The sequence below is a fragment of the Lolium perenne genome, chromosome 4, assembly GCF_019359855.2.
Source record: "Lolium perenne isolate Kyuss_39 chromosome 4, Kyuss_2.0, whole genome shotgun sequence".
Taxonomy (NCBI): Eukaryota; Viridiplantae; Streptophyta; class Magnoliopsida; order Poales; family Poaceae; genus Lolium; species Lolium perenne.
Window position 1 is genome coordinate 331,604,131 of NC_067247.2, and position 26,957 is coordinate 331,631,087.

At 46.5% G+C, this 26,957-nt stretch overlaps 2 protein-coding genes across 3 annotated transcripts; both read left to right on the forward strand.

Moving 5' to 3' along the window:
- The first annotated feature begins 9,290 nt into the window (after positions 1 to 9,290).
- Positions 9,291 to 11,508, forward strand: LOC127296465 (beta-hexosaminidase 2). Of its 2 annotated transcripts, none has more exons than XM_071819384.1 (2): positions 9,291 to 10,238; positions 10,334 to 11,508. In XM_071819384.1, the coding sequence occupies exons 1-2, from the start codon at positions 9,407 to 9,409 to the stop codon at positions 11,299 to 11,301; spliced, it is 1,800 nt and encodes a 599-aa protein (XP_071675485.1). In that variant the 5' UTR covers positions 9,291 to 9,406; the 3' UTR covers positions 11,302 to 11,508. The 2 variants fall into 2 exon arrangements, with proteins under 2 accessions (XP_071675485.1, XP_051182506.1); XM_051326546.2 differs by having other exon boundaries at positions 9,292 to 10,238; positions 10,337 to 11,508.
- A 4,103-nt stretch (positions 11,509 to 15,611) lies between these two features.
- On the forward strand, positions 15,612 to 19,062 carry LOC127296466 (tubulin alpha-2 chain). Its single transcript, XM_051326548.2, has 5 exons — positions 15,612 to 15,870; positions 16,326 to 16,540; positions 17,560 to 17,759; positions 17,825 to 18,333; positions 18,452 to 19,062. The coding sequence occupies exons 1-5, from the start codon at positions 15,758 to 15,760 to the stop codon at positions 18,762 to 18,764; spliced, it is 1,350 nt and encodes a 449-aa protein (XP_051182508.1). The 5' UTR covers positions 15,612 to 15,757; the 3' UTR covers positions 18,765 to 19,062.
- The last annotated feature ends 7,895 nt before the right edge of the window (positions 19,063 to 26,957 follow it).

Here is a 26,957-nt window from a genome sequence, read left to right on the forward strand (position 1 = left end):
ACCAATACTGGGTTAGCGACCCATGTGGCCTCAGTATGTAGCTCCTTGATGAAATTTGCTTCCCTAAGTCGATTGATCTCTGACAGCATAGCTTTGCGGTTTGGTTCGGAGAAACACCGCAAAGGTTGTCGAATTGGTCTAGCTCTTGGATATAGATTGAGGGGGTGCTCGGCAAGTTTCCTGGGTACTCCTGGCATGTCAGCTGGACACCATGCAAAGATTTCACAGCGCTCACGGAGGAACTCGATGAGCGCGCTTTCCTATGCGCTATCCATGTTTGTTGCGATAGATGTCGTCTTCTTGGGATCTGCCGGATGAATCTGTACTTCCTTAGAGTTTTTAGAGGTGTCGAAAGTTTGCTCCTTAAGCGGCCTTCCTCCGTCAGGAAGAACATCATAATCAGTTGTTAACCTTGATGCTGCATACTCTGCCTGCATCCCGAAGGTTTCTGACATCCTGTGGAAATCTTTGTCGCATTTATCTGCCAAAGAAAAACTCCCCTTTACCGTGATTGGGCCATTGGGTCCAGGAATTCTCCATAACAAATATGTATAGTGTGGCACCGCCATGAATCTCACATAAGCGGGCTGTCCCAGTATAGCGTGATACAGTGATGGAAAATCTATGACTTCAAACTCCAACTTCTCTGTTCTGTAATTCTCTCGAGTTCTGAACGGAACATCGAGATTGATCTTTCACAGTGGATAACTCGTCTTATCATCGTGATACCGTGGAAGCGTGTGTTAGTTGGTGTTAAATTTGACAGAGATATATTCATCTTCCTCAATGTATCCGCGTACATAAGGTTTAAGCTGCTCCCTCCATCTATGAACACACACGATACGTCGAATCCTGTGATCACCGCTGGAAAAATCATAGCTGATTGTCCTGGTCGTGGAACTTGAGGCAGATGGTCCGCTTGGGTGAACCCGATGTCTTGTGCCGACCAATTCAAATACTCGATCGTTTGTGGAGGCATCTTCTCTGCCTTGTAAACTTGTCGTGAAATCACCTTTTGGGCCCTATTCGAGGGTCTGCCCTTCTGAATCATCGACACTGCTCCCGTTGTGTCAATGTAAGGACCGTTGTTGGCTGGGGTTGCTGCCAATTGCAACTGATGTCGATTTTCATTGGTAATTGCGGGTGGAGGTGGAAGGTGAATCTCACTCCTTGGCCCCTGCGGGTGCCCCCTACTTGCTGCGTGTGCATTGGCGCGTCCCGCGTATCTGTGCAAAGCTTGAAAAGTTCGACAGTCCTTCTGAAGATGACCCGACTGTCTTTTCCCGTCATTATCGAGATAGAAGTGCATCTGGCATGGTCCGTTCAAAAGATCTTCGGGTGATATATTGTATGGCCTTTGGAACCTCGGCCGATTATTTTGCCTGCTAGAACTTGGAGCATCCCTATGATCACTGCGCTGCTCGTTGCTCCTCTGATAATCATCCCGATGATTTCCTCCACTATTTCCTCGGAAGCCAGCCGCTACTTGGCTAGGACCGTCATAATATGAGAACTGTCTAGAAAAACATCGCCTATTTTGGTTGTTATTTCTGTTGCGGTCTTCCTCGGGTGACCTGTGACGTTTGTTTTGAACAGCATCTTCGCCATCCGCCCAGCGATTCGCTATCTCCATGAGACCTGCTATTGTTTTCGGGTTAGACCTTCCCAAATTCTCGATTAAGTCCTTTCTTCGGGTCCCCACAACAAATGCATCTATTGCTCTTTCGTCAGATATGTTCTCTGCCAATTTTTTTATAATGTTCCATTGCTGGATATACATCCTCATTGGTTCGTCATACTTCTGCCTCCAGACCCTTAGGTGCTCTATTGATGCTGTTTTCTTGCACATGGATCAAACAAATTTCACGAACATATCTTCGAAAGTTTCCCAGCTGTCGATGGATCCTTCTGGCAACTTCTTTATCCATGATCTTGCGGCTCCGATGAGGTGAACCTGGATGCTCTGCATGGCAGTTGCTCTAGTTCCACCTGTCAACTTCACTATCTCCAGGTAGTCGACTAACCAGTCCTCAGGATCATGCATACCATCGAACTTTTTGTTGTTGTTGGGTAATTTAAACCCAGACGGAACCCGAGTTTTGCGAACTCGTCGAGTGAAGCAAGGAAACCCACACATATCTTCTTCGTCTACTTCTGGTGAGTGCCGGCGTTCTCTTCTTTCTTGTCGTGCTCTATCGACTCGTGCTTGTGTCATTGTGTCTCTCGCATCACCTACTCATGGAGGATCTCGCGCTACCGTGGCAGGTCGAGGACTATTTCACCTTGGGGCGCTTTCAGGTGGTGTGCTTGAGCTTGCAAACGCTGTTCCCATGGCTCCAACTAACGCCATGGCCATTTGGTATAGTGCTTCTCTTGGATCCCCACGAGGTGGCCTAGATGCCAAGATAAAGGCTTGCATCACCATGTATCTAGCTTCCGGTGTTTTGGGATGATGTTTCCTCTTGTATCTATCGACATAAATGACATGTCGAGGTTCTGGATCAGATGCTCCCGCTCATCTTACATGCACCAATCGAGATGTTCCTCTAGCACGTGATGCTCTATGGTTATCTCCCGAAGTTCCTGATTTTTGACTCAACTCAGCTCTTCGCCTACTTGACGTGGAGGCTGCAACTTTTCTTTGTTCAAGTATCACTCTTTGTTTTTCCAGCTCTCGCCCAACACATGTGAGTCTATATTGATATGCTTGCAGCTCTTCCGTTGTAGCTGTGGTGGTCATCGGCTCTGTGCCGTTCATGGCTCTTGATGCTCTGTCCCAAGCTGCTTGCGGAAGTTGTACTTTCTCGCGAGGTATAGGCCCAACGTACTTATTTCCTAATCCTCGTGTAAGATTAGCGGGATCGATGTATGGATTTCCCAAATCATCGAAAGCCTCTGATGTTTCATCTTCTTGACGACTTGACTCGCCAATTGCACAGACCTGATGGTATATTGTAGCTTTGTTTTCCTCTTCAGGGTCGGTGACACCGTCATATAGATCGACGAAGACCTCCTGAATAGAAGTAGATCTGTCGACGAAGTCAAAGCTGTCAACACTTTCCGAGTCGCTGCTCAGATCTGAGTCTGCATATGACCCGAAGGACATGCCCCTGAACATGTTGGCGAGTTTTCCGCTTGAAGCGGGCTTGGTGAAGCTTGACGGCGAGATCTCCTCCTCGCTGGACTCGAACGATGATGACGACCCCGAAAAATCACAATCGATCGCTAACGGTCCCAAAGGAATCGGTACCGGGAGACGATGTGATCCTTGCTTCCCGACGCGGAAGTGGAAGCTCCCGAACGTCATCTCCATTGGCTCATCCAGATAAGCATATGCATCCACACGGGCGGGAGGGTGAGGTACAAAATCAACGAGACCATTTTTGATCTGTTTACCTCCGTCCATCGCGTTGCTTGCTACCGATGATGTTGAAGATGTTGAACGTGCCATCGAGATCAGATCCTTGTCGCCTCCAATTCCCACAGACGACGCCAATTGACAAGGTATTAACTCGTCAATGCCTACAAGTTGTAGACTAGGGTTTCACGAAAAGTAGAGGGCAAGTATATCTCGAAGGTTTCAGCCGAAAAGGTGCTCAATTGCTAAAAACTAGGGTTTGTGTTGAGAATGAATCGATCCTTTCTTTCTCCCTCGACTCCCCCTTATATAGGAGGCGGAGCCGAGGGTTTCGTGTCGTACAAGTTACAAACAGCGAGAGGCTCTGTGAATCCGTCTCGTACAATTACAAGTGTCCTTATTCCTAATCTATCACCATCTTCCATATCGACACTTTATCGGGCTTCCGGGCTTTTATAATCTTCGAGTCATGGGCCTTCAGTAAAACCCGGGTACCTTCTTTGGCAGGCCCATTCAGGATGCCTATGTCAGCCATGGTGTTGTAGCCTCATCTATACGAGTTCAACGAGCTGAAGAACACCCAAATTGGCGTTCGTATGATGAAATGGAGGCCAATATACGAAAGTCCAGTAACTTTAGCGACCATCGGTACGGGCAGAGCTCGTCCGTACCGTATGGCCATATGGGGTTCCGTCGGCTCTGTTTTGTCAAACGGAACAATATTTGTGAAGGACGATGGGCATATTCGGCCCCTAGCTCCGTTAGTTCGCGAAACCAACCTCAAGAGTGTCTATTTAAGGAGGGGAGGATCCAAGGAGGAGGCACCATTCCTCCACGCCCTAAGGGGCGGAGCCCTGCCGCTCCGTCGTTGCTGCCGTCTCCATAGCCACCGCCGCCTCCATCACCATCTCCACCAACACAGAAGAGGAGTAGGAGACTAGAATCTTGATGGGCAACACATTGATCTCCATCATCATCATCAACATCTACATCTCCAATCCCCTTTGTCCACTTGGTTGTGATCTGAACTCTATTAGGATTTACACTTGTATGCAATTGTACCTTCATATTCATATTGTCATGATGTTTATCCCCTTCATGTATGAGTAGTTCCTTTGTTCTTTGGGAGATATGGAGATACCCTAGTAATAATATAATGTGAGGTAAATATGACTTATACCTTTGATCTATGAATGTGTGTTAGTTCTCTCTATTGATATTATATATTGTGCACCATGTAATATTTGCCTTATGGTCTCGAGCTAGAGGGAAATACTCTTTGAAGTGTGGTAAAGTGTACGACGAGAAGTGACATTACCGTATCGACACTTTAACACATGGAAGAGGGGGATAAGGAGGGACTCACTAAGCTCATATCGATAACCATGGGGTAAAACCCTTAATATCTATATTCAATATGTGTCTTGCAAAAGACTACCTGTTGTGGTTATTTAGAGATGCAATGACCGATGACTTTCTAGGCGCATCTTATTATGGATCTCTCCCCACAGATAGCATAGCAAAGACATTATTCATCCTAATCATAAGTAATACCAATACTAGTGGTGGAACCTACACTCCTTGAGAACCCATCAACCATATCACAAACACAATCAACCAACACTCTCTAGATTTAGTTTACTTTTGCTATTTACTTTGCTTTTAGTTACTTTAAACCATTCTCAAATCATTGTCATCTTAGCGACTTATAGTATAGGCTATTTCCAAACTGAACGTGGCTGCGACTGACAACGCAGTTGCGGGGTTGTGTTTATAGCCATTTGCAAAGCTTCTCGGGGACAAAGTTATATAAATAATATTTTCTGCTACAAGTACTGCAACAACCCTGTTTTTTATCGCCGGAACTCAATCATCACTTGGTCACCACTGCCCTCTTCACTCCCCTCTCCGTACGCCACCACACTCATAGTTATCGACTCCCATGAACCCTAGATCGACTCAGAAAATTAGAACTCACCAAATCCCACCGATGTTACTAACTGACGTCCACACACTTGATCATGGAAATGATATGAATCCCAAGTTGAAGAGCTAAGGATGTCATGCTAGATTCTATGCCCCGATGTGGCCCAACCTCCCCGTCGTAGTCCTCCACCTCGGTTCCAGATTCTGGAGTATGGTTTTCATCTTATATCTTGTTCTTGTTCTTTCACTTCTGCATCTGCATCATGTTCTTTTACTTCCACCTATGTTACGGATTCTAATCGATATAATGTCCCTTTCAAATCAAAGCGTGCATGCAGGATGGCGGGCATCTGGACTCCATTGTTTGCGTTCGGCACACGGAGGATGGTTCGAACCTGTCATGCGTGGAGGAAGCCAACCATGTCCCGCCATTGTCGTAGTACCATGCGAAGCTGGCCATGTCACTGCCGTTTTTGTATCTTAGAAACTCACATAATAGAGAGGCGTTCAATGTTAGGTTGGTGAGATTTCTCCATTTGTCATGTGATAAATGGAGGAATATAATTATATGAGTTTGCACTGTAATCATATTATAATATTATTATGGAAGTGATATCTTGATGAAACCAAAATTACTATCTACATATTTTGAAACAGAGTTTTAAGATTTAATATATGTCAAATCTTGTATCATTTTGCAACGTATTTTGATTAAGAGAAGTGTACAATCTTCTAGTACTAAAAAGGCAACTGACACTCTTGTTCATAATGTCCAAGTGTTTTACTATGCATGTAGTATTTCTTTTATTTTAGTAGTATGCATGTCTGTATTACTATGCTTTGCTATGTCCTATTTAGGATATCCCTAATTATCCTATTATAAGAAACACGGTAAGCGTAGATTTCTTAGTTGTGCTATAGAACTTGTGGGCGGGATTCTACATTTTGTACTAAGTGAATAACTAGGTTTTGGAAATAAGGAAAAACAACTAAGTTAACGAACAATTTGGGTGGAAAGGTGGCGTTGATTGGTTTATATTGAGTGGTTACACCAGAATCATGTCTATGGCGGTCGTGTGTATCACACTTGTGGACGGCCACCCAAGTATCAAAGAGATTGGAGACGTTCAAATTGAGAAGCTTTCCGTACAACCACAAGCCATATGGGTTGTCTTGACTAATTAAGTTGTGAGAACCCAACCCAACATACAGAATGTGGTAGGTATAGTAGGAAGAAACGCGCCCGTTGTGGTCGAGGTATTGCCTCTGAAATGTCTCGTTTTAGCAAAATTGTGTATGATGGAAAAAATGGGTTGACTAAGTCTTGTGGGTAACTTGTACAACCTCTACAGAGTATCATACTAGTACTTAGCCGTGTCCCAGTGACAGATAGTTCTGAGCGTCAAGACTTTGAAGAAGTTGAAGAATCTCCTCATCTGAATTTTATTAAGTTAAAACTTGGTGGGTGAACCAGTGTAAGAGGATTCACCGGGATTTACCGGTGGTTTCTAGGTACATTGATTTCTATCGATGATACCGCTTAACATATAATGAAAGAGGGTGTTTTGAAAATGATGGGTAAAAGAAAACTTGTTTTATGCGAATCAGCCAAGCTCCACTTAGATAAATGCGCATGTAATTGTAGATAGGTATTAATTTTCTCGTGACACTTGCCAATACAATTCAAATGTATTGACCCTTTGTGGCTGCGATGTTTTATGTTGCTAATTTTTGACGAGTGAGTTCCGATGTTTAGGGTTACGAGTCTATCCTCAACATGCTACCCTGTGGCATGTGAACATGAAGAACTCCATGCTATATATGTGTATTTCGTTGTAAACTCTAATGCAATGTTAGCTTTGTGCTACACAACAGGGATCGACACCAAAAATTCTGTCCAGGCAATTAATCTATCAACCCATCTAAAATCTACTACTCCATTACTTTATCATTTTCTGGTATGACTAAGTTGAAATCACCTCTGAATGTTGAAGGCCCCTCCTAATTTAAAAAAATAATGTAATTAAGAAATAAAAACTTGCTCACCTGTAGTGATTATAACAGTTACGTACTGACTTTAATCTTGACTGCAACACTTACAGAAAAACTCCTAATATTCCAACTGAGTGCCTCAAAAAGATCACCATTAACACCTACAAAGATACCACCAGCAGAGCCAAAAGCAGGCAAATGGTTCCAAATAAAATTTCTATTACCCATAACAGTTTTTAGGAAGGAGTTACTGAAGTTTTTTTTGTATACCAGAAACCTACATAGTTAGGGTGGAGAAGAATGATAGTACTCCCTGTTCCATTCTATAGTGCCTATAGCTTTTTGGCACGGAAATTAGCGCAAGAGTAATTTTTTTAAACAAGACCCCCTAGCTGAATGATTTGAGATCAATGTAAAATTTGCAAAATCCATATCTTCCTAACTTACCATAACAAATCCCACAAATCTCTCTTGTTGATTTTCCATATATGTGCAGCCAAGTTCAATTGAGGAAAGTAAAACATTGATGCCTAATTTTAAGGAATCGTTGGGCCATGTATTAGGAATCTCAATTAATTGTTTCCAATTTTGTATGGATTTTTTCTCACGCATGTTATGTGGGAGCTAAACGGGGGAGGGGGTAATTCAAAAAAAGCCAAGCTACAACCTTATATTCTGAAACAAATGCCAAAAATCTATAGGCACTATAGAAAAGAACGGAGGGAGTATCATTTATGCATTCCCGTTTCTCTATAGCGGTAATAACTCTACCATTCCAGAAGGCATGTATCATTTTAACACTTCCTAGGGTGCTTGCCCCGCTTTTTTACTAAGAATTTAGTCCAAACAACTTCCTCTTCATCATATCTATCCTCCCCAATATCATACTGTTGAGGAGTAACATGTAGGGAAGTAGCAACATTATCTAAGCTAAGTCTAGCAAAATTATGAGAATCTAGATGCATAATAGAATTACCAAGCTTACCTCCTAGAACACGTACCATAGAATCTAACTCTCCTACCCGGAGTACATGAAAAGGGTAGGAGCTCATTATACCTGAAATTTTCTTAGATTCTGGAATTTCTAGGTTTCTTTCCATTTTCATCTCCTTAACTTTGTCCATCATGATTCTGGATCAATCAATCCTGTTGCTTTGTCTAGTAGGTTACATAGCCCCCAGTTCATCTTCTGCTTCTAAGTAACCCCAATTACTTAAACTGAATCATTATACTTATGCATGTTGTCAAAGGAAGGCAAGATATCCTTTCATGGTTGATCAGTTTGAGCTTCTGTTTGAGATTGTTGCATCCTAGAAACAAAAGCCGTTTCTTCCTCTTGCCAAAAGGTCCACCAACTTCCATATCAGCATCAATGTTGTCTATTATATTCAACTTAAATTTCACATCATTACCAATGCCCCCTTTCTGGAGAAAAAGATTGTAGACTTCCTTACCAAAGCAGTGCATTGTCATCACCATCACAACTTTCCATGGAACTCTGATTGGTTTGAGCTCCAGTCTGAGATACACCCGAGCTAGTGTGTGAGCCAGAGGAACTATTGGTGTTCTTCTTTGCCCTACTTTAAGTTTCCATGCCTTCATGAGCACTCATACTAAGATTGCCACGGAGGAGAAGAAATGTTTAGTGGAGAACGGGAGAGGACGATGTATTTGCTTGACAAGACCTCATTTCATTTGTCTTGCGGATGAAACTTCTACAATTTCGACGTCTAGTGTTTACACGGTATTGTTCTAGAGTTTGTTGATGGAAAAATCAAATATTCAGACATTAAAAATATGGGAAACGAACATCTTCCAATTATGTTTGGAAAATATTATGTGTTTCTAAGAAAATTGGACCGCATTAAAAACCTTCCTTTCGTCCTGGGCCGGATAACCTGGGTTCTCTACTGGGCTTGAAAGCTGCAAGAACCCACGGGCTTTGAGTAGAAACGAAAACAGGATCTCCGCCTTCCGGATTCGTACCTCCACGTATTGCGGATAGGGCCAAAACCAATCGAACCGAGTCAACCGAAGCAAAGGGCGACTGACCAGATCTCCCATGGCCGCTGCTCACTCCACCGAAAGCGCTCAACTCCCTGATCCACTCCGCCGAAACGCCGGCGGGCCATGGCAGCGCTGCCGTACCTCGTCCTCTTCCTCCTGCTCCTCCGTCCAGCGGCCACACCCGCCGCCCGCGCGCCGCCGCCTTCGAGTCCTCCTCCGCCGCAGCCGCACCAGAAGGTGTTCGTGTGGCCCAAGCCGACGTCCATCTCCTGGCCGTCCGTCGCGTACGCGCCGCTCACCCCGTCCTTCAGCATCCACGCCGTGCCGCCCCACCCGTCGCTCCGCCACGCCATCGCCTACTACACCCGCCTCATCCGCACCGAGCGCCACACGCCGCTGGTGCCCCCCTCCAACTACACGCTCGCCTCCGTCCCCGTCCGCGTCCTCACCATCTCCGTCTCCGAGGCCGACGTCCCGCTCGGCCCGGACGTCGACGAGTCCTACACGCTCTCCGTCCCCGCCGACTCCGCCTCCGCCGACATCTCCGCGGCCACGCCCTGGGGCGCCATCCGCGGCCTCGAGACCTTCTCCCAGCTCGCCTGGGCCGGCGGCGGCGAAGCCGCGGGCGGCCAGTCCATTGTGCCCAGCGGCATCGAGATCTCCGACCGCCCCCACTTCACCCACCGCGGCATCCTTCTCGACACCGCCCGCAACTTCTACCCGGTTCGCGACATCCTCCACACCATCCGCGCCATGGCGTTCAACAAGCTCAACGTCTTCCACTGGCACATCACTGACGCGCAGTCCTTCCCCATCGTCCTCCCCACCGTCCCCAGCCTCGCCAACCTCGGCTCCTACTCCCCCGCCATGCGGTACACCGACAAGGACGTCCGCCGCATTGTCAGCTACGCCGCCGCCTTCGGCGTCCGCGTCATCCCCGAGATCGACATGCCTGGTGAGTAGTAACAGTTCAGAACTCGTCGCCTCTTCTGCATTTGCAACGCCAATCGCAGTCTCTTCAATGCAGTTTTGGTGGTGTACAATACAAAGCAGGGCACACGGGTTCGTGGGCGGGAGCGTACCCGGAGATCGTCACCTGCGCGAACAAGTTCTGGGCGCCCACGGCGCAGCCGGCGCTGGCGGCGGAGCCCTGCACGGGGCAGCTGAACCCGCTGAACCCCAAGGCGTACAGCGTGGCGCAGGACGTGCTGCGGGACCTGTCGTCCCTGTTCCCGGACCCCTACCTCCACGGCGGCGCCGACGAGGTGAACACGGCGTGCTGGGAGGACGACCCCGTGGTGCGCCGCTTCCTCAGCGAGGGCGGCACGCACGACCACCTCCTGGAGCTGTTCGTCAACGCCACGCGGCCGTTCATGGTGCACGAGCTCAACCGCACGGTGGTGTACTGGGAGGACGTCCTGGTCGGGCCCAAGGTCATGGTGGGGCCGACCGTGCTGCCCAAGGAGACCACCGTGCTGCAGACGTGGAACAACGGCGCCGAGAACACCAAGCGGATCGTCGCCGCCGGGTACCGCGCCATCGTGTCCTCGGCGGCGTACTACTACCTGGACTGCGGCCACGGCGGGTGGGTCGGCAACGACAGCCGGTACGACAAGCAGGAGAAGGAGACCGAGGGCGCGCCGCTCTTCAACGACCCCGGCGGCACGGGCGGGTCCTGGTGCGCGCCGTTCAAGACGTGGCAGCGCGTGTACGACTACGACATCCTGCACGGGCTGACCGAGGAGGAGGCCACGCTGGTGCTGGGCGGCGAGGTGGCGCTGTGGTCGGAGCAGTCGGACGCCGCGGTGCTGGACGGCAGGTTGTGGCCGAGGGCCGCCGCCGCGGCCGAGACGCTCTGGTCCGGGAACAAGGGCGCCAGCGGGAGGAAGCGGTATGCCAATGCTACCGACCGGCTCAACGACTGGAGGTACCGGATGGTGGCGCGCGGCATCCGCGCCGAGCCGCTCCAGCCGCTCTGGTGCCCGCTGCACCCTGGCATGTGCAACCTCTCGCAGTAGCACTGCACACCGATAAACCTTGCTTCGGTGTATGCTGCAGCGCTGCGTGATGTAGTAGGAATTTTCACAGATCGAACTCGTACACGACATAGGTTTAGAACGTGGAAGGGGATCATCATCTATCACTGGATCGACATGGACATGGTTGAATACTCGATGAACCAACAAAGTGCTCAATAATGCAAAGCCTCCCACCAATTTTTGTTTTGTTTCTGTCTTAGAAGGAACCACTCTTTGTTCAACAGAGTCTACGGGTTCTTGCGGTAGGTATATCAGAATCCCTCTTGTGTGTGGTTGCTGTAATTTTGCCCCCGCTTCGACACTGAACAGATTTTGCATCTTTTTTTTTTTTACCGGGACTACGGCGGGCTTACACCAGTCTAAACATCACATAAATCAACGCACAAGGCGAGTAACATGAGGTGAGAGCGGGAGGATCAGGGGGATCATAACCATTACACCACGAATTTAGGAGAGAGGTGGGGGAGGGGTAGGGCAACGAAAGGCCCAAAAGATAAACATCATCAATACATTTACGAATCACCACATGGATGCACACATCAAGAGAATCGAAGACCAGAGCGTTTCTTCGCTTCCAAACATTCCAAGCAACAACAGTGATGATGGTGGAGTCTTCATAGGAGCAGCAGTGAAGAGAACATAATTCTTCAAAGCTCGTCGGGAAGGAGCTAAACTGTGGGAAGAACACGGTCCAAACTTCACGAGCCCTGTAGCATCCGGTGAGTAGATGGCTGGTATCTTCATCTTGATCACGGGAGAGGCAGGAGGCAGATGATGCAAGTAGATGCCGGAAATGTCTTTCGTTCGTGGGGAGGCGCCGACGCCTAGCCAGCCAACACTTTAAGGGGGGCGTGTTTCTCCAAACCTTTTTCGCCAAGACGTCCACCGACAGATGCATGAAAGAATCGGCATAGAAAGAGTTGTTCAAGAGCGCGCTATTAGTGAGGTGGCCCACTCAATTGATCTGGCTCATACGAATGCAGAACCATAGAGCCATGTTCGTGGGAAAACGTAAGGATGTCCGCCGTGGCATCACTGGACAAGCGCGATCCTAAGTTGCTCTAGATGCCAGAGCTAAAGATGGAAGAGACACATACATTCGTTCTGATAGAGTGGGAGAAGAGAGCAAGGAAGCGCTCAGAGAGGGGGTTGTTGCTAATCCATCTATCGAACCATAAAGAAATGAAGGAGCCATTTCCGATTTTGACTTTGGATATGGAGCGAAAAGAGTTCGAACCAGCAACAATATCCTTCCAAATGGGGGTTTTGAGGGTGTGACAGCCCCCCAAGTCATGGGAGGCAGACCAACCGTACCTACGTCGGAACCAACATGCCCAGGGGCAGAAGAGTCCGAGTGTAGCTTAGAGATGAACTTGGAGAGAAGAGCCGAGTTTTGAGCCGGAATAGAGAGAACATCGATCCCCAAGTTTTTTTGGCATGTAGACATCGGACCATGCCACCTTGTAGTGGCCACTGTGACAAGCTTCTTCTCCAGACCAAAGGAAAGCACGACACATTTTGTTAATGGCTTCAATGACTCTAGCCGGAAGAAGGCCAGCACTCATGGCTTGGGACAACATAGAAATGAGAACCGAGTTGACCTGCATGCGATGCCCGCCGATAGGTAGAGTGCGGCCACGCCACCCAGAAAGGCGGATGTCGCTTTTGGCTAAAATGGGGTTGAACTCAGCCAGGTGGAGTTTATGAGTTGAGAGAGGGAGGCCAAGGTAGGTTTGGGGAAAACTAGAGACAACACATACAAACAGTGATGCCATGTCAAAGGCAACATCGAGGTCAGTTTTGATGGGGACAAAGGTGCTTTTGTGGAAATTAATCGCAAGACTAGTGGCGGCAGTGAAAGAGTCAAGGATATTCCTAAGGTTGACCACGTGCTGGGGGTAGCGCTAATGATAATGAAAGTGTCGTCCGTGTACTGAAGAATGGGGTGAGGGAGATCGTCGACAAGGGGGTGGGAGAAGGAGCCCGTCCTGAGAGCCCTCGATACGGAGTTGTTGGAGGACATCGGCAACGATGTTAAAGAGGAAAAGGGAGAGGGGGCCTCCCTGGCGAAGGCCGCGATGAAACTAGATCCACCTTCCAGGAACCCCATTGAGGAGGACCGAGGTGTGACTTGTTTCGTTGAGGGTTTCACTGAGGCGCGTAAAATCCACGTGTGCCACAAAGTGGGAACCCTATTGCAATAAGGATGTGATCAAGAGCGTCCCAACTAATGGAGTCGAAGGCTTTGCGAAAGTCAAGCTTGAAGACGGCTGCATGGGCATTCCGTTTATGGCAGGATTGAACAATGTCTCCAACATAGAGAAAGTTCTTAGCAATGGAACGACATTTGATGAACCCAGTTTGATCAAGGTGAAGAGAGAAAGGGATAAGCTTGCGGAGGCGAAGAGTAAGACATTTGGAGTGGATCTTGAGACAGTAGTTTCAGAGGGATATAGGCCTAAAATCATTCTGGACGGTTGGCGCCATCTTTCTTTGGTAGTAGAACAATATAGGATTTGTTTATGGGTCAAAGCTCAAGGTCAAGGGAGTGGAAATCCTTGAGGTATTCCAAGAGACAACCCTTAACAAAGTCCAAATTCTTTTTGAAGAAACCAAGTCCAAAACAGTTTAACCCAGGGCTAGAGTTGTCGTTCATAGAGAGAAGGGTGACCCAGATTTCGTCCAAGGAGAAGGGGTGGATGAGGAAGGTTGCCTAAGAAGAGTCCAGAGATGTGGAAGCAACCAGAGGGCGCAGGTTAATCGAGTCAGAAGAGGGGAGGGAGATCCCCAACAGGTCATAGAAATAGGGGTGAAGATAGAAGCTTTGGTAGGGTGTGAGAAGGCAGAATCCCCCGCGTCAGTGTCGAGGACCATGATTTGGTTCTCCCGTTGACGGACAGAGGCACAAAGATGAAAGTAGCGAGAGTTTTCATCCCCAAGGGTACAATACCTATTTTTTCCACGTTGGCACCAGTAGGTCGCGTGTGAGGCATTTTTTTCTAAGGTGAACCTTGGCAAGGGAGCGTAGCCTCCTGTCCATGAGAGATAGGGAGCGATGCTCTTCCAAACAGGCAAGGAAATAAATAACAGCTCAATAGTGTTATGGTCGGTTTAACCTATACACGCCCTCTAAACCCTAATTTACTTGGGCTAAGCCCCTAATTTACTTGGGCTAAGCCCATAACTAGCCACTAGTGGGCTTCCTGCGTGTTTAGGTCAAACCGACCATAACAAATAGTTTACAAGGTAAACGAAGGGAAGCTTGCGAGCTTTAGCCCAAACTTTGGCAGCCGATCGAATATGTTTAAGCCTAAGACAAAGACGAGAGGCAGTTGAGAGGTGGGAATGGTTTGCACCAACGCTTAGCCAGTTGGAGCACACTAAGGGGGGGGGGGGGGAATGAAGGGTTAGAGAGCCAAGAGCTTTCCATCTTGGAAATAGTGCCGTGGGGGCTTTAGAGGAGGTGGCTAGGTGGACGGGGATATGATCTGACGTTGGGGCAGGCATAGAAAGGTAAGGGTGGAATCCAGAGGGCAAAACCCCACTCAGGGTTGACAAGAACACGGTCAACGCGAGTCAAGATTGGGGGGTCCTGCAGGTTTAACCAGGTGAATTGCCTGTCCAACAGGGAAATTTTGAGAAAACTGAGATCATTTCATAGAAAGTGTTAGAAGTTATCGCTTGACTTATCTCAATTTTGCATCTACTCTCTCCGTTCTATATTTTTTATCGCAAATTTGAATGTATGTAGACACATATTTTGTGAATAGATACATCCGAATCTACAACAAAAACTATGTAACAGATAAAGTACTTTATAACAACATGAATGAATAGATACAGACCTAAAGCATTTTTTTTTTTAACAGAATAAAGCATGTATGAACAAATGATATATCCAGGATGCACTGTAATTTGAGCTGAACCCTTGATCTTTCTTACCGGGGTAATTGCCGGTGTAGATGTGTACTGAGCAGTCCTCCAATGATCATGGTTGTGTGCCTACGTACATAGCGCAACTATCAAGTCTTGATAATCAGGATTCCCAGCACCCCCGACCACTGTTGAACTCATTGGTCATCAGTGTCGTCTCCATCATACGGATGGCGCCTTCGATCATAGCGTCTTGCTGCGGGCATTCGATTTGGGAATCGATGGTGGTGGGAACGAAACATGGTCCTTGGTCCACCCCAGTGATCTTGTCCCTACTACGGGTCGCTTTCCGTCCGACGTGCGTGCGGTGTAATCCATCTTCAATCGCTTTCCGCTCCGATTAACGTCGCTGTGCGGCCTCGCCCCTTCCTCCACCTTTTTATCTCTGTCCTGTTCCAGCAGCCCCTTTCCGGTTCCCTTCTGGCTTCTTCCTCTTGTTCGTGCAGGTACTAATTCTGAAGATCGGAGGCGACAGAGCAGAGCAGAAGAACAGAGAGGGGAGATGAGGGAGATCATAAGCATCCACATAGGGCAGGCGGGCATCCAGGTGGGGAATTCCTGCTGGGAGCTCTACTGCCTCGAGCATGGCATCCACCCCGACGGCCTCATGCCCAGGTCAGCGTCAGCCCCTTCTCCGTTCCGATCCTTGTGCTTGTCTGTCTTTACCTTCAGAGTTCTCTGAAATATGCTGATTGTTGTTGGGTGATGATCTGTCTTGGTTAGAATTCGTTTCCTGAAGAAGAGGAACTTTCTCTCGATTAGAATCCCTTCTGATGGTGACATTGGATTGCGAATGGTGAACATATGTAATACAAGGGGATTTTTGTTAGATGATCTGATAATCATGTTCAGTTTTAGCATGTCTCCGAGTCTCCAAGTACAGTTTGTGAATTCATGACACAGCTAGCTTCAATTTTGTTACTCTTTGCATGATCAAAGCTCAAAAGACTGAGTTTTGTGTAAGGATCTTCAGGAGGATACATAATCATGCTCGCATGTGGCTTTTACTAACGATAAAGTCCTAATTTACAATACCCAATCCTGAAATTCTTGCCACTGGCTTGTTGCAGCGATACCTCTGTTGGGGTTGCAAAGGACGCATTCAACACGTTCTTCAGCGAAACGGGTTCAGGGAAGCACGTCCCAAGGGCCTTGTTCGTCGACCTGGAGCCCACCGTCATTGACGAAGTGAGGACGGGGGCATACCGCCAGCTCTTCCATCCAGAGCAGCTCATCTCCCACAATGAAGACGCCGCTAACAACTTTGCCCGTGGACACTACACAGGTACCTTACATTCTTCGGCCTCATCTACCTTTCGCCGAAAAGTTCTTTTATGGAGACCAAGAATATTTCAAAAGTTACAAGTTCACTGACCAAATCTTATTTACAATTCGACGATCTTGAATGTTGCTCACTGCTTTGTTGTCCAATGAAAATTGTGTAGTTTTAAAGCTTAGAACTTTTGTGCTGCCTAAGGTTTAGAAATGAACAACTATTTAGTATTCTACAGAGAAGTTGCACACATTCTTTTAGTTATTTCTAAGATGACTTTGAAACAAAATATCCAATTTTCTTTGTGTTTAATATGTTAACTGTATACAAGTGTCCTTATGGAATTTGGTGCCAGGAAGCGTCAAAACGAATTTCGGTATAGATAATGTGTATTGAAAATGTCTGATAAACATATTTAGAAGTATTTGACAATTGCAATCAACATACTACAGGTGGAAATCATGTAATTTTCTTAATAATTTCATGCTGAGTTTGTTGTTCATACAGGGAATAGAACTCCTTTTTCATCCTTGGAGTCTTGGACAACCAAGTTTAAACTACTAGTTGACATGCTTGGGAAACAGCCCTGTTCTCCTACTAAGGAAAATATCGGACAAGGTGTTTCTACACCTGGGTGCATATGCACCCTTTATTTGAAATGCATATTAAATATATTTCTAAATGTCAAAAAAATACAAACAAAAATGCCTCGTGTATATCTTGACATGTTACATATTCACAAAGTTGTTTCAGAAAAAACCGATATGTTTTGTGTCTTGTACTAAAAAGACAAATTTTTGGTGTTAAAATAGTCTATTTCTCGAGACATTATTTGTCTTTTTTACATAGGGTACAAAAATTGTCGGTTTTACGTGAAACTTTACGTGTACTCATAGAACGTGTCCCTCTACATGCTAAATTTTTGTTCCTAATTTTTTACTTTTTGAAATATGTGTTATACATATAGGGTGCATATGCACCCATGATCAGTTTTGGTTTTCTGTTTTCTAAAACCTTTTTTTATGCTGAAGTTGGAAGAGAAGTAGTGGACCTTTGCCTTGACCGGATAAGAAAATTGGCGGACAACTGCACTGGCCTCCAGGGTTTCTTGGTTTTCAATGCTGTCGGCGGTGGAACTGGCTCGGGACTTGGTTCGTTGCTTCTGGAGCGCCTATCGGTAGACTATGGCAGGAAATCAAAGCTCGGTTTCACCATCTATCCTTCACCACAGGTATACCACATTTCCTTGATCAAGTTTCAGGCAGACCATGTCTCTGAAACCACATCCTGTTTCAGATTTCAACGGCCGTGGTCGAGCCATACAACAGCGTGCTGTCAACACATTCCCTGATCGAGCACACCGACGTGGTCGTGATGCTGGACAACGAGGCTATCTACGACATCTGCAAGAGGTCCCTGTGCATCGAACGCCCGTCCTACACCAACCTGAACAGGCTGATCTCCCAGGTGATCTCATCCCTGACCACGTCGCTGCGGTTCGACGGCGCCATCAACGTGGACATCACCGAGTTCCAGACCAACCTGGTGCCGTACCCGAGGATCCACTTCATGCTCTCCTCCTACGCGCCCATCATCTCGGCGGAGAAGGCCTTCCACGAGCAGCACTCCGTCCCGGAGATCACCAACTCTGTTTTCGAGCCGGCGAGCGTCATGGCCAAGTGCGACCCCAGGCACGGCAAGTACATGGCCTGCTGCCTCATGTACCGCGGCGACGTCGTGCCCAAGGACGTCAACGCCGCCGTCCACTCCATCAAGACCAAGAGGACCGTGCAGTTCGTCGATTGGTATGCATTACGTCCCAAATTTCGTCACTGTTATGTATCATCTGACGTTTGGATTGAGCAGTGCCATGACTCTGTTTCCTCTGTTCTTGCATTTGCTGCTCCGTGCAATTTTGTTAAGGTGTCCGACTGGCTTCAAGTGCGGGATAAACTACCAGCCGCCGACAGTGGTTCCGGGAGGGGACCTGGCCAAGGTGCGCCGCGCGGTGTGCATGATCAGCAACAACACGGCCGTGGCGGAGGTGTTCTCGCGCATCGACCGCAAGTTCGACCTCATGTACGCCAAGCGCGCGTTCGTGCACTGGTACGTCGGCGAAGGGATGGAGGAGGGGGAGTTCTCGGAGGCGAGGGAGGACCTCGCCGCGCTGGAGAAGGACTACGAGGAGGTCGGAGGCGAGGGGGAAGAGGACGAGGATGAAGGCGAGGAGTACTGAGTTGAGCTTGGCCGGAAACACGTACATGACACACTTTCGTGGGTGGAGTCTGTCAGTAGATCAAGCGTGCTTGATCGGGTGGCATAGTTGTATACTAGCTGCCGCGTTTTTGTTGGTCTCTGTCTCCCCGTTCGCTGCTGCATTCGTGCTGTTTCAGTGTTGGCAGAGTGAAACATGTTACTGTAGATTGGTTCGCGTGCTGTGATGGTCCGGTTTCAGAAATGTGGAGAAGTTTGTATGGCAGATTTGTGCAGAAGATTGTTCGCTACATTAATAAGTAAAGAGTTTTTCTTTAACACATTTTCCTCACTCCGTGTATATTTATTGGTTTTTAAAATGTTTACATACAAGGCTATGTGCTAGTCTCTAAAACATGGCCACAGGCCCCTAAAAATACTTAAGCTATAAAAATTGTTCACCTAACCTGACATGCCATGATATTTTTTTTCTCTAAGCCTTGTGCACCAGCAGAGGAAGCTCATTCTTTAATTTCTTCCTGCATCTACCTAAGCTTGGAGACACTCCTTCAAAAAAAAAAAATCATTGCGAGTTGTCCAAATGGACCAGGCAATCACCATGATAATTTTCATAAAGAAAGGCTGATTTATCAGACAGAGATTTGGTGCTCCTGAGCACCAGTGCTCCTGCTATTTTAGAAAAAATAAAATAAACATATATGTGTTTCAAAAAAATTAGAAAAAAAAACATGGTGTAGCCAATGAATTGTTCCACAAATGTGCAAAATTTCAATTTCAAATACATTCTGGGCTACACAAAAATAACAAACGTGTGGATCTGGGTATGCATATTTCAAATCTTCAAATTTCAACAGATTTTGTCTTTTTATGTAGTCTACAATATAAAGAATTTCATATTAAAATTTTACACGCTTGTAGATTACGTCATTTATTATGTCTAGATTTATTTTCAGATTTTTTTGAAACAAGTATGTATGATTTTCGAATTTTTTTAAACAGCAGGAGCACTGGTACCCATGAGACAAATACACTTTTCGTGATTTATCTCAGTCTTGAGAGCAGCAATAACGACATGTATATTCATGTGAGCCAAATAAGGGGTGACCAGGAGGGTCATTGATACTGCCAACACACCTGAGCAAAAGGACATTGGAAAAATGGCGAGGTAGTGTTTTGGGCCATCGGTGCACATGAACCTATTATTAAAAATGCATATAATTTTTTGCTGGTACATCCGGGCATTCTATGTTCGTACACAAATTTTCGAAAAAAGAATATTTTATGTGGTATGTATAAGAAAGATAAAAAAGAAAATGTTACATGAATGTGACTAGTGATGTTAGAGCATCAAAATATGTCTTTTTACATGAAACACAATTTTTATTTTATTTTCACGAATACTTGTGTACGAACATAGAATAGTCTAGATCTACATGTGAATTTTTATGTCAATTTTTTTTTTGACATTTTAAAATGTGTTTTCTCACAAGAGATCCATATGTAGTTATGCACCCATGAGCTGAATTGGATTTTCCAAAAAATAGGTGATTCTATATTTTCAGATCATATTCATTACACAAGATGCACAAGATAGTCCTCCATAAAAAAATTCCCTTTGCAGCATGGCTCTTGTGCTTAGTCTATGATGAATAATGAGGAGCCAAAAAAGACATTGTATGCTTCTGTTGGTGGTAGCCTTTCGGTACCCATTTCAGGGTAGCATGTGTGCCCTCATTAGTCATTACACCCATGAGTGATTTGTAAACCTTGGAAACCTTGAGCACTGATGTATTTGATGGGATTCGTAGCATAGAAAACAAAAAAATCCTACCGCAAGAACGAAAACCAAGCCAAGATGCAATCTAGTAGATGGGAGCAACGAGAAGATCACGAGACTAACCCTTGAAGATTTCCAAAGCCTACGAGATTAGATCTCGTTGTTGCTGTAGTCGATCACTTGCCGCTTTCGAAAGCGCGTAGAAGATCTTGACGGTGCCACAGTCGGGCAGCACCTCCGTACTTGGTCACACGTTCGGTGTTGATGACGACCTCCTTCTCCCCGTTCCAGTGGGCAGAGGAAGTAGTAGATCCTCCTCGGAATCCCGGCAGCACAACGGTGTGGTGGCGGTGGTGGTGGAGAACTCCGGCAGGACTTCGCCAAAGCTATGCGGGAGAGGTGGGAGGAGGGAGGCGGCTAGGGTTTGGGAGAGGGGAGGGGCACTTGGGCGCCGGCCCTTGGGTGCCCTAGGTGGTGCGGCCAACTAGTGAGCAGCCCCTCCCTCTCCTCCTCATTATATAGGTGGAATCCCTAAGGGGTAGCCCTAGAATCCGAATAAGAGTCCAACTCTCAAAACTTCCATAGGGCAAAACCTAGGGGGACTAGGACTCCCCCCTTTCCTTCTCTCTTGGCCTGTCCAAGGAGGTGGAGTGCACCATGGACTCCACCCTCCCATTTTGTTGGCAAGTTAGGGTTGGTGGAGTCCAACCGGGACTCCACCTTCCATAGTGATTTCTTCCGGAAAGTTCTAGAACATTCTAGCACCTTCCATAAATGCATCGGATCATTTCCAAACTTGGAAAGTGACTTCCTATATATGAATCTTATTCTCCGGACCATTCCGGACCTCCTCGTGATGTCGTGGATCCTATCCGAGACTCCAAACAAAACTTCGAACTCCATTCCATATTCCATATCTACTTAAAACGACATCAAACCTTAAGTGTGTCACCCTACGGTTTGTGAACTACGTAGACATGGTTGAGACTATTCTCCGACCAATAACCAATAGCGGGATCTGGAGATCCATAATGGCTCCCACACATTCAATGATAACTTAGTGATCGATTGAACCATTTACATACGATACCGATTCCCTTTGTCTCGCGATATTTTACTTGTCCGAGGTTTGATCATCGGTATCTCTATACCTCGTTCAACCTCGTCTCCGACAAGTACTCTTTACTCGTACCGTGGCATATCATCTCTTGTGAACCATTCACATGCTTGCAAGCTAATCAGACGATATTCCACCGAGAGGGCCCATAGTATATCTATCCATCATCGGGATGGACAAAATCCCACTCTTGATCCATATGCCTCAACTCATTCTTTCCGAATACTTAATCCCACCTTTATAACCACCCATTTACGCAGTGGCGTTTGATGTAATCAAAGTACCCTTTCGGCATAAGTGATTTACATGATCTCATGGTCGAAGGACTAGGTAACTATGTATCGAAAGCTTATAGCAAATGAACTTAATGACGTGATCTTATGCTATGCTTAATTGGGTGTGTCCATTACATCATCACTACAAGAAAAGTTCTGATAGGCAACGTCCCAAAATCGTCCGCTAAGGTGTATTTTTCGTCGCCTATGGGCCTAACCCGACGATATGGGTTCTGTTGTCGAAACTGCGTCAGGCAAAGTCCTACCGCGTTTTTTTCGGTCCATCGCGCTTGGGCGCCCTTCCGCCACGGAAAATCGGACCGTTGCAGAAGTGTTTCCGGGAGCCCGTTGACTGCTGACGTCATGCAAACTGACACGTGCGTACGCCGTTAGCGCGATTAACGGCGTTAACCGGCTAAACCCCGTGGTGGATGGTAGGCCCACACGAGGCTCCGCCACGTCTTAAGCGGGCCGCCCATTAAGTTTGCGGGCGGGCCAGGTGACTTAGTTTGACCAGGTCAACTATATAGGGAAAATTTGGTCCATTAGTTACGTGGGCCGGCCTAACCTCTCGTGTTGGGGTCAAAACTTTAATGGGCCGGCCCATTTAAAAAGTGGGGTCCACCTTGAAGCAAGTGGGCCGGCCCAAGAAGTTATTGGGCCGGCCCAATTAGCATGTGGGTCCCACTTTCCTGCTATCGGGGCGGCCCATTTAGTACGTGGGGTCCACAATAGATCAAATGGGCTGGCCCAACAAGCCAGTGGGCCGGGCCAAAAACACAGGTGGGTCCTACTTTCCTGTTAATGGGCCGGCCCATTTAGTATGTGGGGTCCACCATATAGCAAGTGGGCCAGCCCAAGAAGATAGTGGGCTGGGCAAAAAACACAGGTGGGTCCCACTTTCCTTTTTAAAGGGCCGGCCCATTTAGTATGTGGGGTCCACCATATAGCAAGTGGGCCGGCCCAACAAGAAAGTGGGCCGGGCCAAAAAAACGTAAGTGGGTCCCACTTTCCTGCTAAAGGGCCAGCCCATTTAGAACGTGGGGTCCACCGTATAGCAAGTGGGCCGGCCCAACAAGATAGTGGGCCGAGCCAAAAACACAGGTGGGTCCCACTTTCCTGTTAAAGGGCCGGCCCATTTAGTATGTGGGGTCCACCATATAGCAAGTGGGCCGGCCCAACAAAATGGTGGGCCGGGCCAAAAACGCAGGTGGGTCCCACTAACCTGTTAAAGGGCTGGCCCATTTAGTGTGTGGGGTCTACCACAAAAGCTTTTGGGCTGGCCCAACAAGTTAGTGGGCCGGCCCAATTAGTATGTGGGGTCCACAGTAAATCAGGTGGGCTGGCCCGACGAGTTAGCGGGCCGGCCCAATAAGCTTGTGGGGCCCACTTTTCTGTTACTGGGCCGGCCCAGTAGTGGGTGGGGTCCACCTTAAAGCAAGTGGGCTGGCCCAATATGTACGTGGGCCAGCCCGTTTAGTTAGTGCTTATATGCCGGCATAATAGGCGCTTTAGGATTTTGCGGGCCGGCACATGTGTGATTTCGCTTAATTGGGCCGTTTAAGTGATGGGAATTTGTGATTTACTGAGAATATTTACGCATCACATGATTTATGTCGGATAGCCTCACTTACCACAAGCACCAAAGAAAAAAATGCGCGAAAGAACTATAAAAACTAACTAAATATTACATCAGCTGCAAGGCTTTGAAAAAATATTACAGAACCTAGAGAAATTGAATGGTAATTAAACCTAGCAATACAATGAAGCGATCCGACAATCTTTTAAGTTGTCCATGCAGCACCTATATCTGAAACAAATGTTGGAGATATGCCCAAGAGGCAATAATAAAATGGTTATTATAATATATCTTTGTGTTTATGATAATGTTTACATACCATGCTAAAATTGTATTAACCGAAACATTGATACATGTGTGTTATGTAAACAACAAGGAGTCCCTAGTAAGCCTCTTGTATAACTAGCTTGTTGATTAATAGATGATCATGGTTTCGTGATCATGAACATTGGATGTTATTAATAACAAGGTTATGTCATTATATGAATGATGTAATGGACACACCCAATTAAGCGTAGCATAAGATCATGTCATTAAGTTATTTGCTATAAGCTTTCAATACATAGTTACCTAGTCCTTATGACCATGAGATCATGTAAATCACTTATACCGGAAAGGTACTTTGATTACATCAAACGCCACTGCGTAAATGGGTGGTTATAAAGGTGGGATTAAGTATCCGGAAAGTATGAGTTGAGGCATATGGATCAACAGTGGGATTTGTCCATCCCGATGACGGATAGATATACTCTGGGCCCTCTCGGTGGAATGTCGTCTAATGTCTTGCAAGCATATGAATAAGTTCATAAGAGACCACATACCACGGTACGAGTAAAGAGTACTTGTCAGGAGACGAGGTTGAACAAGGTATAGAGTGATACCGATGATCAAACCTCGGACAAGTAAAATATCGCGTGACAAAGGGAATTGGTATCGTATGTGAATGGTTCATTCGATCACTAAAGTCATCGTTGAATATGTGGGAGCCATTATGGATCTCCAGATCCCGCTATTGGTTATTGGTTGGAGAGAAGTCTCAACCATGTCTACATAGTTCGCGAACCGTAGGGTGACACACTTAAGGTTTGATGTCGTTTAAGTAGATATGGAATATGGAATGGAGTTCGAAGTATTGTTCGGAGTCTCGGATGGGATCCAGGACATCACGAGGAGTTCCGGAATGGTCCGGAGAATAAGATTCATATATAGGAAGTCACTTTCCAAGTTTGGAAATGATCCGGTGAATTTATGGAAGGTGGTTTCTAGAATTATACGTAAATAAATTACTATGGAAGGAGGAGTCCCGGAGGGACTCCACAAACCCTAACCAGCCAACCAAGTGGGAGGGTGGAGTCCATGGTGGACTCCACCTCCTTGGCCGGCCAAAGAAAAGGGGGAAGGGGAGAGTCCCTGTCCCTCTAGGTTTCGTCCATAAGGCAGTTTTTCTGTTGGGGTCTTATTCGAAGACTTTGGGCAAACCTTGGGGTTCCACCTATATAATGAGGAGGAGAGGGAGGGGGCAGCCCATGGCTTGGCTGCACCACCCCTGCCCCCTTGAGGCCGGCGCCCATGGCACCCCCTCTCCCCAAACCCTAGCACCCCTCCTCCACTACTTCTCCCGCATATGCTTATCGAAGCTCCGCCGGAGATCTCCATCGACACCGCCACCACGCCGTCGTGCTGCCGGGATTCCGAGAAGGATCTACTACTTCCGCTGCCCGCTGGAACGGGGAGAAGGACGTCGTCATCAACACCGAACGTGTGACCGAGTACGGAGGTGCTGCCCGATTGTGGCACCGTGATCAAGATCTTCTACGCGCTTTTGCAAGCGGCAAGTGATCGTCTACCGCAGCAATAAGAGCCTACTCTTATAGGCTTTGGAAATCTTCAAGGGTTAGTCTCGTTCATCCCCTCGTTGCTCCCATCTTCTAGATTGCATCTTGGCTTGGATTGCGTTCTCGCGGTAGGAAATTTTTTGTTTTCTATGCAACGAATCCCTACAGTGGTATCATAGCCGTGTCTATGCATAGATGGTTGCACGAGTAGAACACAATGGTTTTGTGGGTGTTGATGCTCTTGTTGTCTTTAGTTTGAGTACTTTGCATCTTTGTGGCATAGTGGGATGAAGCGGCTCGGACTAACTTTACATGACCGCGTTCATGAGACTTGTTCCTCGTTCGACATGCAACTTGTATTGCATAAGAGGCTTTGCGGGTGTCTGTCTCTCCTACTATAGTGAAGATTCAATTTACTCTTCTATTGACAACACTAGTATCACCGTTGTGGTTCATGTTCGTAGGTAGATTAGATCTCTCTCGAAAACCCTAAACCACGTAAAATATGCAAACCAAATTAGAGACGTCTAACTTGTTTTTGCAGGGTTTGGTGATGTGATATGGCCATAATGTGATGATGAATATGTATGAGATGATCATTATTGTATTGTGGCAACCGGCAGGAGCCTTATGGTTGTCTTTAAATTTCATGTTGAGTAGTATTTCAAAGTAGTTGTAATAGTTGCTACATGAGGTGAACAACCATGAAGACAGCGCCATGGACCTTGACGTTACGCCGACGATGATGGAGATCATGCCCGTTGATGATGGAGATCATGCCCGTTGATGATGGAGATCATGTCCGTGCTTTGGAGATGAAGATCGAAGGCGCAAAGACTAAAGGGCCATATCATATCACATATGAACTGCATGTGATGTTAATCCTTTATGCATCTTATTTTGCTTAGATCGCGACGGTAGCATTATAAGATGATCCCTCACATTAATATCAAGATAATAAAGTGTTCTCCCCTCGTATGCACCATTGTACAGTTCGTCGTTTTGAAGCATCTTGTGATGACCGGGTGTGATAGACTCAACGTTCACATACAACGAGTGTAAGCAATGTTGCACATGCGGAATACTTGGGTTTGCTTGACGAGCCTAGCATGTATAGACATGGCCTCGGGACAACGGAAACCGAAAGGTTGAACACGAGTCATATGGATGATATGATCAACATGTTGATGTTCACCATTGAAGCTACATCATCTCACGTGATGATCGGTTTTGGTGTAGTGGATGTGGATCGTGTACCACTTAACAACTATGAGGGATGTTGTATTAAGTGGGAGTTCATTAGTAATTAGATTAAAACATGAACTAATTATCATAAACATAGTCTGAGTAGTATTTTGAATTAATTTTGTAGTATTGGCATCCGTTTTTCTACCATGCGCTAGTCTTGTTATTGAGATAGAAATACTGTTAAAATCTGACAAGAAACTTTACGGACTGGTACCGTATTGTTAATGAATCAAGAAATGATTAAGTCCTATTGCAAACTTTTAAAAACCTCACATTGTTGATTCAAAGAGCTATGGTTTCAATTAGTACCTAAAGTTATCTTGTCTCCGTGAAACTTGAAGTTCAAATCTGTTTGAAAAGTAAGGAGCTGAAAATTTAGTTTTC